Source organism: Phacochoerus africanus, chromosome 7 (genome assembly GCF_016906955.1).
Source record: "Phacochoerus africanus isolate WHEZ1 chromosome 7, ROS_Pafr_v1, whole genome shotgun sequence".
NCBI lineage: Eukaryota > Metazoa > Chordata > Mammalia > Artiodactyla > Suidae > Phacochoerus > Phacochoerus africanus.
The window spans coordinates 68824544-68838854 of NC_062550.1; the positions used below are offsets into that span (position 1 = coordinate 68824544).

The 14311-nt window shown below is 51.6% G+C and overlaps 1 protein-coding gene across 2 annotated transcripts in view; it reads right to left on the bottom strand.

The window, feature by feature from the left end:
• Positions 1 to 1341: 1341 nt before the first annotated feature.
• Positions 1342 to 14311, bottom strand: part of NTF3 (neurotrophin 3) — a 71468-nt gene continuing 58498 nt past the window's right edge. For both annotated transcript variants that reach the window (XM_047787772.1, XM_047787773.1), the window contains exon 2: positions 1342 to 2450. In XM_047787772.1, coding sequence (XP_047643728.1) covers positions 1656 to 2450 — 795 coding nt within the window. In that variant the 3' untranslated portion in view covers positions 1342 to 1655. The remainder of the gene's footprint in view (positions 2451 to 14311) is intronic.

Below are 14311 nucleotides of genomic sequence, written 5' to 3' on the forward strand. Positions count from 1 at the left end.
AGTAATGCAATGTCCACATAGGGACAGTGGGTGCCTCATGCCTCTGACCAGATGGGATGTGGGGGTCCTAAGGCTCCAGACCCCAGAGGATAAACTGCTCCCCGGGGGGAAACTGCTCAGTGGGTAACGCTGGTATCGGCTTTCGGGCTGGCTTGGCAGGATAAGCACAGCCATCCTCAGTGACCCTCGGCTGCTGAGGACCCCTCCGGGATCAGCAGGCACCTGAAGTTTCCTTCCAATTGGGGTTTTTACATCAAAGGTGATCAATTGAAAAAGGATACGGAGGAACACAGCACCCAGGTAAGGAGCGAGAGGAAAGAATAGGGAACGTCACTCTCGAATGCCGGCCCCATGTCAAGATACCTGCAGCACCGGTAGCTGCATCTCGGCAGCCTGTGGGGCACGCAGACCCCGCATCTGACTCTCTGACTCGAGGAAACCTAGGCTCAGGGAGCCTGCCAAACCCTGCCCGTAGTCACGGGGAGGAGCTGGCCTCAGAACCCAGGTCTGACTTTGAAGCGCCAACCCTTCCCAACCCCTCCTGCAGCACCACGAGGAGCCGACAGAGGACAGGTGGCTGGAAGCCAACAGCATTCTCGAGGAGCAAGCTTCTCTTCTGTGTGTAGATTACTCATGATCCATTTCTGCTTCTGGGTAAGCATACAATTATTTCTGTTACCAACAGTTAACATATTTTTCCTATGTGCACAAAAGCTGAAAACCACTTACGAAAAGCAAAACAAAAACTGAAGCCAAAAATAAAAACAAAAAAATTCAACCCTAAAACAACCTCAAACCCCCAAACAACCAATGTGCTGAAGAGAAACCTCCAAGATGAAAATCGCCAGGTTCCTTGGTGGGGTTCCGGCACCGGCACATCGGAGCAAAGCAACACGCGAACTGGCAAAACTGACAGCAGGGGACGGTGAGAAGGTTTGGGGCAGCGAGCCCTCCAGCCAGCACACCACAGAGGTGGGGACAGTTCTTTTTTTTTTTTTTTTTGTCTTTTTGCCATTTCTTGGGCCGCTCCAGCAGCATATGGAGGTTCCCAGGCTAGGGGTTGAATCAGAGATGTAGCCGCCGGCCTACACCAGAGCCACAGCAACGCGGGATCCGAGCCGCGTCTGCAACCTACATCACAGCTCACGGCAACGCCGGATCCTTAACCCACTGAGCAAGGGCAGGGACCGAACCCGCAACCTCATGGTTCCTAGTCGGATTCGTTAACCACTGCGCCACAACGGGAACTCCAAGGGGACAGTTCTTTTAATTACTTCATCCACTGTGAGGCTTCCCAGAAGGGGGGTTACACCTGTGTCTATACACAACTCTGACATCAGCCAATTTTAACACGTTTACTACAACGACAGTCATGGCCTTGACAATACTGAATACAAAATACTGGTGTACACAGATTTTACAGGGCGGCCCCTGGGGGAGCCGGGTTACAGAATCAGGTTTAACAGATGGGAGAGGCCTGAGGGAAGGCAAGCACACGGACTTTTATTGAGAAAAAAGCTTATATACGGTAGGGTGGCTGAAGTTTAATAAATAAAGGTCAACTTATAATATATAAAAACAATATAAACATTTATATGCTACATGCATATCGTATAATTTAAAGTAATAATTTATATACGGGGAGAGATGCCAATTCATGTTCTTCCGATTTTCCGCGACAAGGCACACACACAGGACGTGTCTATCCGTATCCACCGCCAGCCAACCAGTTTGTTGTTTTCTGACGTCAGTGCCCGGACGTAGGTCTGGGAGGTTTTGCATTGAGAGTTCCAGTGTTTGTCATCGATGCCCCTGCAACCGTTCTTGACAGGCCTGGCCTCCTTACATCTCGTCTCGTAAAAATATTGTTTGACGGGGGAGTTGCCCGTTTTGATCTCCCCCAGCACCGTGACCTGGTGTCCCCGAATGTCAATGGCCGACGACTTGTCGGTCACCCACAGACTCTCGCTGTCGCACACGGAGTACTCCCCCCGGTGACTCTTGTGCTCCGCGTACCTCTTCCGCCGCGCCGTTCTGTTGGCCACGGAGGGGTTGCCCACATAATCCTCCACGAGGTACAGGGGAGGGGGCTCCAAGGGGGTGCTGTCACTCAGCAGGACCCGGGGGGAGTTGTAGCGTCTCTGGTGCCGCAGCCATTCGGGGCCCATGGCCGTCACGGGCTGGAATTCCGACTTGGCGGGCTCCCCCCGCTCTGGCTCTCGGGGGGCCTCGGCTTTGGGCAGGGTGCTCTGGTAATTTTCCTGAAGGTCCACCATCTGCTTGGAGAGCTTGTTTTTTAAAATATCTGCCTGGATCAGCTTAATAATCAGGGAATTGAGCGAGTCTTCCGGCAGACGCCTTTGATCCATGCTGTTCCCTTGGATGCCACGGAGATACGCGAGAAATATCACATAAAACAAGATGGACATCACCTTGTTCACCTGTAAGAGCTGAAAAGGAGACACAGGTGTTAGCAGCGGGCAGTGGCAGCTGGGCGCGTGTCATCCCGCACCAGCTACGTGAGCCTGAGGATCCTAGGAAGGCGAGGAGGAGAGAGCAGACACCACCATCCTTGGAGAGCATCCCCTGTGAGGTCCAGGGAGAGGGTATTTCCTTCCCCTCCCCTGGAAATACCGCCTCATGGGAGTCCTGCCTTCCCTCCCGGACATCCACGTGCCTCCCCTCAAGAATCTTCCTTCCAGCATCGGGGCTGTGTGAGAGGGAAAGAGGGATTCGTGTGTGTGTGTGTGTGTGTGTGTGTGTGTGTGTGTGTGTCAGAGAGGGCAAAATCACCCTTTTTTTTCTTTTTTGGCCACCCCATGGCGTGTGTGTGTGTGTGTGTGTGTGTGTGTGTGTGTGTGTGTCAGAGAGGGCAAAATCACCCTTTTTTTTTCTTTTTTGGCCACCCCATGGCGTGTGTGTGTGTGTGTGTGTGTGTGTGTGTGTCAGAGAGGGCAAAATCACCCTTTTTTTTTTCTTTTTTGGCCACCCCATGGCATATGGAGTTCCCAGGCCAGGGATCAGATCTGAGGCCCCGTTGTGACCTATGCTGCAGCTGTGGCAATGCCGGATCCTTTAACCCACTGTGCCAGGTCAGGCTCGAACCTGCGTCCCAGCATTGCTGAGATGCCGCCAATCTCATTGTGCCACAGGTATTAACTCCCAGAATCATCCTTTTCACAAAGAAACCAAGAGCATCACTGGAAGGACTACAGCATAGAAGAGTTGGGTCTCTCCCAAGGAGCCTGGTCACAAAAAGGTGGATGAGGATGCCCTCTAGGTACCCAGCCTCGCTTTTTCCCAGAGAGATGGCACCTGTCGCCTCTGGACCTGATGTCTACCATCTGCAACTTTCTGCTGGCGTGGAGGAGGTCCTGCCACCTCTTTAAACATCCCTAAAAAGACCAGAACCCTCCCCACCTTAGCAAACTATGGAGAAATGGAGCCTGAAAATTATAATAGTGTATGATAGTGTATGCACTTTTTTTTTGCTTTTTAGGGCCTCACCTCTGGCATATGGAGGTTGCCAGGCTAGGGATCTAATCACAGCTGTTGCCACTGGCCTACATCACAGCCACAGCAATGCAGGATCCAAGCCGCACCTGCAACCCATACCGCAGCTCACAGCAACACTGGATCCTTAACCCACTGATCGAGGCCAGGGACCAAACTCACAATCTCACAGATATTAGTCAGATTCCTTACCGTTGAGCCATGATGGGAACTCCTGTATGTACATTTTTAAAAACAGCAACAGCAGCGGCCTTGCAATTATCTCAAGAATGACAGTCCTACTGCCCCCTAAATGCAGCCCCTGGGGTCCCTCAAAGGAACGGATACCCCGAGGCTGGGGGGTGGATCAGTTGTCTCTTTGCTGTAGCATCAGAGATGGTTCATTCTTGGCCAGCCTGGCAGAACTGTTCTTGTGCCCTACTCCGTGAGAGGGTCCGAGTGTCGGGGTACTCTGCCAAGCTCGCCAATGGACATGCTCACCAAGGCACCCAACTGACCCTCTGAGACCCTCTTCATGAGATGGCAGGCAGCACCTGCCCCCCACCCCAAGCACTGCCTGCAGAAGATGGAGACACGGATCAAATGAATGGGCTGATCCTGTCCCTAAGAGCAGGATTCCTTGCTCATTTTTCTTGTTTGACTTTTGAAACGTTCCTTTCAGTGGTTCTACTTCTAACTCTACTGTCTCCCTGTCTCAGTGGCATCCTAACATATCAACACCCTCATTCTGTTGCCATAGAAGAATCTCACCTTGGGGTTTCTGCTGAGTCCTTGTGGAATTAGAGGGCTGATCTCAACATACCTTCATTGCTGGTCTCAACCTCACTAGAGCAGAGCCCAGATTTCCTGAGGTGGTCCCTGAAAGCAGATGCTCCCAGTGGGGAGGGGTAGCTGCAGCAGGAACCCCTCTGGTGCCCTCTGATTCATACCACTGGTCTCAAGGTGTCTGCTCTGCAATCACCATTGCTGCCACCTCCCCGCCCCCGGGGCTTTACCGTTTCCTCTTTAAAGCTATAATCATGGAAAATAAAATCCTCCCCTTACTTCACCATTGGTATTTCAAGAAAGACTCCTACACCCAGGGGGAGAGAGAGGGAGGTAAACAGGAGGCAGGAAATCAGTCCTGCTTCCCCAGTACCCAGGTCTGAGCCTGCCCATGCTAACTCGCTCCCAGGACTCACAGATGCGGCCTCTTCCCCCGTCTTGTCTGAGAACTGCTCTCTTGTCCCCAAAGGCCAGCAACGTGGCTGTCCCTTTGCCCCAATGTCCTCCTCCTGGCTCTGGGCCTGTTTCTCTGATAAGGGACCATCTTCCTTCCATGGGAACCACTCTCCAGACAACTGACTCCTTCAAGGTCAAAGCTGAGAGAAGGATTCTAGCTTTGCTGCCCATTCCTAGAGCCTGCCCCCTAGGAATTGGATTATCCCAAGAAAATGCTTCCCACAGGATAACTAATTTCCACCCTCAACATAGGTTTTTTTTTTTTTTGTCTTTTTAGGGCTGCACCCGTGGCATATGGAGGTTCCCAGGCTAGGGGTCTAGTCGGAGCTGTTGCTGCCGGCCTACACCACAGCCACAGCAACGCCAGATAGAGGCCACGTCTGCAACCTACACCACAGCTCATGGCAACACTGGATCCTTAACCCACTGAGCGAGGCCAGGGATCGAACTGGCAACCTCATGGTTCCTAATCGGATTTGTTTCTGCTGCGCCACAACGGGAACTCCTCCACCCCCCCAACTTTGCATAAAAGTGACATTCCCTTCAATCTTGCAGGTCCCCCAAAATGAAACTTGAACAACACGAAATGTACACCATACATGCAACTAGAATTCCATCCCCTTCTGCCTTCCAAAATAGAATAGAATACAGCTGCAATAAAATAATTTGGGAGGGAGAGGCTATCAAAAAACAACTTATTTCCTGCTGTGTAGCACTGGGAACTATATCTAGTCACTTATGATAGAGCGTGATCATGTGAGAAAAAGAATGCATATGTGTATGTGTGACTGGGTCACTTTGCTGTACAGTAGAAAATTGACAGAACACTAAACCAGCTATAATGGAAAAAAAAAGTCATTTACAAAAAACCAATTTATTAAATCCCCCCCCCAAGCCCAACCATTATAAATTAAGACTATGCAAGCCATCTGCTCACAGGGAAATAGATCAAGTGTGGTTAGCGGAGGGAGGTCCCAGGTAGAGGGAGAGTCCCGGTATAGCTTAGGAAGGTCATTACTAGGGTGAGTCGGTAGGAAGCATGTCAATGGACTGGGAGGCTTTATGGGCTGTGGCCTGTACATGGAACCGAAGGATATTAGAGGGAGAGGGCATTTCATCCAACTCCTTCATTTTATAGGTAAGGAAAATCTAAGAGACATACAAGGGTAGAGAGGGGCTCTTTGCACCCCTGGAATCAGCCTCTCTTTTTACCATCTTACAGTCAGGTTCCCGTGCCCCATGCTCCAGCCCCTCTCACTGTTCCTAAGCCACTTGCATAAGCTTTACGACCCACGTGCCCTTCACCTTGCACATCTTCATGGCCACCCCCACCCCCCTGCTGCAATTCTGCTCACTCTTCAGTGCCTGGCTCAGAAGCTAGTTTTCCATGATGCTCCCTCAATAGCAGCAGCTGCAACCTTTTCTGCATTTCCACCATGCACTTTCCCAATGGCAGGGGCAGCAGGTGTCACAGCTCTCGTGGCCTTACGTGGTGTACTCACTAGAATCTTTCTTCCAAGGCCAGGAGCCCCTTCCTTCCTCTTTGCCTCTGCCTCTCCCCTGGGTCCACTCCACCGTGAATGCAAGGTGGACGCAGTGAAGCAGAGATGGTGGCTTAACGCAGAACGAGCTGCCTAGTCTTCAGGGCCGAGTACAAATATTACTCAGAGGCAGGGTGGCAGTAGGAGGTGTGACTGACCACGTTGGAGGCGATGCTCCAAGCCCACCCCCCACCCGATGCGTGCTCCAAGGTCTCATGGGGCTTCACTGACAAGACACATAGAGATGAAACTCTTAAGAATTTCAAGAGGGCAGCCACAGAGCATCAATCCCTGAGCGCAAGGTCCCCTTTCTGAGTGTGGGCCCCTGGGTGAGGCCCCAGCTGCAGGAACTAAGACGGTTGATTTGGTGAAAATACTTGAAGGTAAGAGTGGAAAGTCACTCTTGGTCAAGAGGGACGGGCAAAGCCCACAGAGTACCGTGAGGCAGGGTGCCATGTGCAGGGCTGTGGACGGGAGCTAAGACTTCTGTCCAACCTGGCAGGGAGGGGCTGGGGTTATGGACCATGAGGAAGTCCCCTGGGTGTCAGGGGCAAAGGTCAGGATCATCGGGGTGGAAGACATCACCAAGACTGCTAAGAATCGCCAAAGCCAAGACTGCTAAGAATCGCCAAAGCCAAGACTGCTAAGAATCGCCAAAGCCAAGACTGCTAAGAATCGCCAAAGCCAAGACTGCTAAGAATCGCCAAAGCCAAGACTGCTAAGAATCGCCAAAGCCAAGACTGCTAAGAATCGCCAAAGCCAAGACTGCTAAGAATCGCCAAAGCCAAGACTGCTAAGAATCGCCAAAGCCAAGACTGCTAAGAATCGCCAAAGCCAAGACTGCTAAGAATCGCCAAAGCATGGTGATCATACAAAGCAGACCGATTTGTAGTTGGCTTATTTTTACTATTGCTTCTCAATTTTTTACAGAGAATTGTAGACAGGGAAGGGTTCCTGCCACCTCCACCCAGCTGTGCACTACCTCTGGGAGCCCCAAGGCAAACCCTGGCCTCCCTTGGGGTCCCAAGCACATACGCACAGTGACATCAAGCTGGCACTGGTGGGGGTGGGGTGAGACAAGTGCAAAAAATGACTCATATAAAAACTCCTAAATGCCCCTTCCTCAGCCTGGGTCCTACCCTTTTCTGGATCAGGACTGCTTCTTAACCATCACATGCAAAAACTTTTCATGACATTCTGGATAAGTCATGGGAGTAAATCACCTGCAGGCTGGCAAGTGTTTTCTAAACATTTGCAAGGCTGCAACAAAGCCCAACAGGCTTCCTGTGGCCTCCACTTTGATAACCTGCGTTCAGCTTTTTCGCAGACAGCAAGCCCAAGAATGTCAGTCATAAAACTCGCCCAGACACAGATGTTGAAGCCGGTGGGGCTGCAGATAACCATCTCATTTTTGCAGACAAGGAGACGGAGACGTGGAGAGGTATAAAGCCAGTTGTGTAAGGTCAGGCAGCCGCATGCGCATGACGCAGAGAGGGACAGGGGACAGTGGGTTCTTACACGCAACAGAGCTCACACGGCTTGTCCACAATCCAGGTCACTGTCGGAGGTGAACAGTGAAATCTCTATGGGAAACACTTGGCACGGTGCTTGGGACACAGTGATACACTGGATGTGTCAGACGAACATGAAACTGACTTTGCTGGGGAAGCAGAGAAGCTGTGTACCTGCCCTGCACACACACACACACACACACACACACACACACACACACACACACACACACACACACACACACACGGTACCAAAGCACTAGTTTCCTGGAGTGGGGAGGGGAAAAGGAAAGGCAGGTGCATCAGTGAACTTTTTCCGTTCAGAGAAACGTCTATGCTCCTCCAGGAGTGACTGCAGTTTATGGAGACCCCCGTTCAAGCCAAATCCTCCTGCGCCATCATTGTCCGCGTGTCTTCTCTTGGATGAGGGGCCCCGTCTTTCTCAGCCCCACCCTCCTGTCATCTAGCACAGGGCTGCCCTGCTGCAGCGTCTCCAGGTCTATTTACTGAACAAGCGCCGACTACAAGCGAGACCTACCAAGACCTGCTTCCTGGCCTGGGATTCTGTTTGGGCTTTCTGCCAAGCCTGGTTTGGAAGCCAATCCGCATTGCCTCTTTCTCCCAAAGAAAACAGAGGCCTGGCTCTGAAGCCGGCCAGGGTCCCCAGGCTCTGCTTGGCTATAATTGGAAAAAGACCTGTTAAAGACCTCAGTTAGAGCCCTTCCTACACTTCTCTCTGGTGCCCCTTTCCCGAGCTCGGAGTGTTCCAGGAGCCCGACCAACGGGCAGATGCTACTTTCCTCACTTCGAAATGCTTTCCCACATATGGTGTTTTCCCAGTCCCTGGAGCAACATTCCTGCAAGGTTTCACCATCCCTCAAAATACTCAAAAGAGAGCAATTTCTGATCCCTCCTTTTTGGCTCCGTTTACAGTCCGCACAGAGGGTTCGGGGTATTTGAGAAGCAGCTGAAATGGGAGAGAAGCTGGTGAGGAGAGTGGTACGGGGTCTGAGGCCACAGCAGCCCGGGTCTGTCCTGCCACACATGGGAGGTGGGGGCTGTCACTGCTGGGTTCTCACCTACTTCTCCACAATCAGCTTCTAGGCATGGGAGCATGGACATGCCACCTCTTGGGCATGTCCCTGGAGACCTGGCTTGTTGCATGTGTACAGAGGAAATGCATAGCCTGGTCAGAGTGGGAGCACCAGGATCCAAAATGCGCTGTGCCAAGGACAGATACACAGGATATCTTTCATGTTGGTAACAACCCCTCGGAGGTAGGTACTGACATGTCCCTTTTCAGATGAGGAAACCAAGGCATGAGGGGGTTTAATAATTAGTTAAGGAGCTCCCGTCATGGTTCAGTGGTTAGCAAACCTGACTAGGCATCCATGATGGCGCGGGTTCGATCCCTGGCCTCACTCAGTGGGTTAAGGATCTGGCATTGCTGTGAGCTGTGGTATAGGTTGCAGACGTAGCTCGGATCCCATGTTGCTGTGGCTTGGGTGTAGGCTGGCAGCTACAGTTCCCATTGGACACCTAGCCTGGGAACCCCCACATGCCGTGGGTGCAGCCCTAAAACACAAAAAAGACCAAAAAAAATTTTAGTTAAGAAGCAGCAGAGTTCAGATTTGATGAGCATGTGGCTCTGGAAGAGACAGTCTGATTCCCCTGTGCGGTGTCTCTGTCCGTTGCAGCTCTCACACGTTCCAAAGGAAGCTTAGGTCCCAAGCCTGGAGCCAGGACAGCTCAACCCAGCAGATGCGCCCCTCCCCAGGAAGCCTCCAGGCAACTCCCAGCAGAGTTTCCAGGGTTTGAGGCCACCACTCCTGTGTCCTTCTCCCCAAATGCTCTATGAAACTATTTCCCATGAGAGCAAACAAGATTCATTTTCCTCCCATCCCTCCTGGGCCTGATGTCCTCCAAACCCAGGCCCCCTGCAGGTGCCCGTCCCACGAATGGCTTCGGACAGAGCCCCAGACGTGTCACCTCGCGGTCCATCCAGGATCTGGCCCCAGTGCTGGAAATCAGGGTGATTTACACAGAAGGCATAAAGGCTACGTGCTAGGGGAGGCCCTGGATCGAATGCAGAAGTGCTTCCTAATTTGCCAATTTATGAATTTGCAAGTTCAAGAGAATTCATTATGTCCACGGCAGCCACATCCTCCAGAAGCGAACTCATTTTCTGGCTGGGGTGAATGAGGATACTGCCCAGCTGCAGACAGAAGGGCCTAATTCTTTGGAGAAATTCTGCAGCTATGACCTGGTCTCTGACTAATGCTGAGGGCTCCCAAGACCACATCCTGCCAGATAACCCGAATATCGTGTTCAGTCCGTGGAAAGGGAGAGAGGTGGGAAGGCGATAGATTTGAAGCAGAATGACGAAAAGGAGAGGAATGTGGTGGAAATATTAAACTAAGGCCCTATAAAAGGATTGGCTGGGCTTGCTCCCCTCTCTTAATTGCAAAATTAATTCAAATTGGCTTTGTTCTGGACACAGGGCCTGAGGCCCCCACATTAGTCAGTGGGGCCACACGAAGATGCTCTGATCTCTGACAGACCCGGGGGCTGGGGGAGAGGGGTCCCGGCGGAGTCTCCGCTGGGGACCGGTCTGGTTTTGGTTAATCTCTTTATTAATGATCCGGAAGCAGGAGAGAGGAAAACGTGGCAGATTAATTAAAACGCCCAGATGCCGCTTAAAGGGAAGGCGCTAGGAACACCGGTGAGGACAGACCAATTATTCCCCAGCCCCCCTGGGGGCTTGGCAACCTGGAAATGGAACCATGAGATTAGAAGGGAAACAGGCAAGTTAACTCACCGGGGGCAAGAGGGATGCAAAAGCAACAAGGGAGGGGAAGGCTTGTGAAAAGCTGGAGGGAAGGAGTGACTTGGGGGCCGGAAGGAGTAGTTAAGAGATGAATTTGCTAGAACAGGGCCAGGTGGGTGTCTGCGGTGCTGCTCCTCTCCCACGGCTCTGCCTGCGTCCCTCGAACCCACCTCACTCACTCTCAGCGCACCTCCCAGGGTGGCCTCTCTGACATTCCCTGTCTTAGGAAGCACGCAAATGCACACATGGAGCTCGAGACGGTAAGATCACAGAGCTAGTCAATGACTGCTACACTACCAAAGATGTGACCCAGCGTGATCTAAATTCCACCCCCCAAACCGGGACTGATCACGTCTCTGCTGTATCTGGTGAGACCTTGTTTGAGATGTGTGACCCCTGGGCGGGGCGGCATCACACAGTCTGTACGGGCCACGGCAGAGTCAGGGAGTTGGGTGGCGACCCTGTGCTCTAACAACCCCTCTTTCTGTGTAGCTCCTCTTACTGAAACATCCTTAACTCAGGGTTCTGAAACTGACTGCCATGGACAACACGTGGCCCAAGATCTAAAATAGGACAAGTCCTCAGCTTTTAGAGGATGCTGGCTTCCCAGTGGAAACAAGACACACAGTTTCTTGTTCAGGCATGTTCTAGGGTGCAACAAAACTGAATAAAGACCCCAGAAGGGTAACTCACTCTCAGAGTGGAACTGCTCAAACCACTCCCTCTCGGAGGCCAGAAAATGAGGACTAGAGACCCCTGAATGGACCAGGAGCCCATCTCCAAAAAACCAAGCTAAATGCCCTGAGCTGGAAGTCGAAAGCTGGGAGTTTCTTCTGCTCAGCTGTTGGCAGAGAAATTTTACATTGTTCAAAGCATCCCCTCCTCTGGTCCCAAGGCAGGGAGAGATGGAAGGTAGGGCGCATGTCAGAGTCATGTGCATTGGCAGCCCGGGAGGAGGGCAGTGCAGCTCCTCGCCGGGCCAAGGAGCCCCGTCTTGGCAAAGAGATCTAAAAGGAGCCCGGTATGCCGACCCAAGCCCCTGGAAACCCAGCTCGACTTTATCCTTCACATACCACAAACACTCATTTCATAGCCAGAGGGTGGACAAGGAGAGATCTGTCGAGAAAATCTGAGTCAATCCAGCTACCAGCCACAACGGTGTTTATTGAGGAAATTCAGATTTCTTTGTTCTGAGCACTAATACTCATCCGCCTCTGTGCTTAAAGACATATGTGCATGGGCTTGTGTACACAACATATGGACACGCGCGCACACACACACACACACACACACACACACACACAAACATACATACACCACATTCTGAAGCACTCCCCCCTCCCCCTGCCTCCCAAGATGAGGATGTGCTACAGTCAGGCTCTTTCCAAATTATTGCATTGTTTAATATTCTGCCACATCTTGATTTCGGCTTCGTTTTCTGCATCTGGGTTAATTCCATTTTCCAAATGTGGAAACACACAGGGAAGGGTGCTTCCGTTATACAGACAGTGGGGGGTACGGCTGGCATTAAACTCTAAGCGTCAGGGAATAACTGCCCCAAGCAAGTGAAACTTCTTGTTTTAGGTGTGTTTGGGTTGGGTTTAGGTGTCAAGCTGTCAGCTGATTGTAGCACAAGGCTGCTAAATATTATGCTTTAATAATTATAATAAAACATGATGCTAATGATCAGTCATCTGCTTTGTCGACCCAGCCAGGAAAGAAGCTTAACAATGGCACAATAAGGAAGCTGGCTCCATGTTGACAGCTGGGAGCTCAGGGAAACCCCAAGGCAGGACTTTCTTTCACTCTCTAGACGCCTCTTCCAAACCAAGACCACAGCTGGCTTGGCAATGCCCCGTCCTGTGACTGCATCTACCAGAGCACCAGCAGCAGCAGCAGCAAAGCCCGAATCAACCCAAACCATCATGGTTTGGCCCCACGAGGACTTGGCCACAGTGAGTGTGGTCAGATGGAGGCGCTTCTCTCCTCTGGGCTTGGCGATCAGGCCCAGTCAAACACAGCCTGGGTCTCCCCCTCACCACAGCTAGCCTCCTTCCATGAGGATGAGGGATTGGTGGATGGTCTGCGGCTGCCTTTGGTCCAGACACCTGCTCCAAGAGACCACTCTCAGGGGTCTCGGAATGGCAAGGCCTCCTCCCATGCTGCTGGGTGTCTCCCTTCACAGCTCGCCTGGGTCACCGTCATTCACCCGAATCCCCTACCAGATCGGGAAACTGAGGCAGGAGAGAGAGAACACCTGCTGCCTGAGCCTCTTCACACCTGCTTGGGAAGCAAGACGGGGCTGTACCCACAGGAAGAAAATTCATCTTCCAATCAAACTTCATGAGTGTTGTGATGTCAATCCCCCACCCTCCACCGATGCTTGTTCTGGGTACCTGGGCAAGACTAGAAACCAACTCAGAGCTTGCCTTCTGAAGGCAATTTTGACACCAGCACCCTGGTCCCAAGTCTGTCTTTCATCACAGACACAGTCACAATAATCGCTTGCAATAACAGCTCGTATGGACTGAGCCGTGCCATATGCCAGGGACTTGGGGAGACGCTTTGCATGGATTATCTCAATTAATCCTCACGGATAGGAATGTCGTCTCCACTTGTCAGCTGAGGAAACTGAGGCTCAGAGGGATTAAGTCTGAGATTACACATCAATCGAGAGGCAGGGCCAGGATGCAAACCCCTGGGGAACAGCGCCCCCGCCCTGGGGCTGTACTTTGAGCCAATCCTGCAGACCACCTCCCTAGTCAGGCTGGAGACACCAAGGCACCTGCCATTTGCTTGCAGGGGGTGAGGCAGCGAGCTCCACGCGGGCACATTAGCATTTCTTTCCTCTTTCAGAGAAAGAGACCAAGACGGGACCTGTGAGATGCAAAGGGTCATTTCGCAGCCCAAGCCTAGGCATGGCTGATGCCCAGTGGCTGAGAAGCACATCTGTGCGACATGAGGCCGATGGGCTCACTGATCTGTGCCTTAGAGTCCCCAAAGGTTACCCAGGCCTTTGCTCTGTTCTTATTTGGTGGCAAAGAAGACCAAGAGCCCAGGGATCCTTTTTGAAATTTGCTGGAATTCTGCAGGCGAGATGGATTTCTGATGATTTGGTTTTTATCAATTTTAGCAGGTAGACAGGGAGAAAGAAAATCATGTGGACTCGTGGCCCATCTGTCACTTGGATCTATAAATAAAAAGCAAGCCTGCTGTTGGCCAGCTTTGGCCTCATCCCGGGGTCTCAGTTCCTAAAGGGACTTCTCCAAGGTGCTGCTGCTGGTATCTGGGGCAGGACACCTAGCTCTTCATTGTTCAGTTCTGTCTCCCACACATGAAGCCCTTGCCCTCCCCAACACTAAATGTCACTCATGTCCCCTAGTCATGGTGATGACCCAAAAAAGGCACCCACCCCTTTTCCAGATACTCTCGGGGGGGAAGCTTTATTTCTCCTGGTTAGGAGTCACGTGACATGATGCTATTAGACTAAAGCAGTGGTTCTTAGCCATTTTTGAGCCTTTTCAGAATGTGATAAAAAACTAAAGAAACTTTCCCCTTAAAAACATACATGGACTCTTACAAGAAATGGTTTGCAAAGAAATAAAAATTAAAAAATCAAGGCAGTTCATAGGTTCCCTAAAGCCTAACCAGAGGCCCACAGAGCCCAGGTGAAGAATTCTTACACTAAAGAGCTCTTC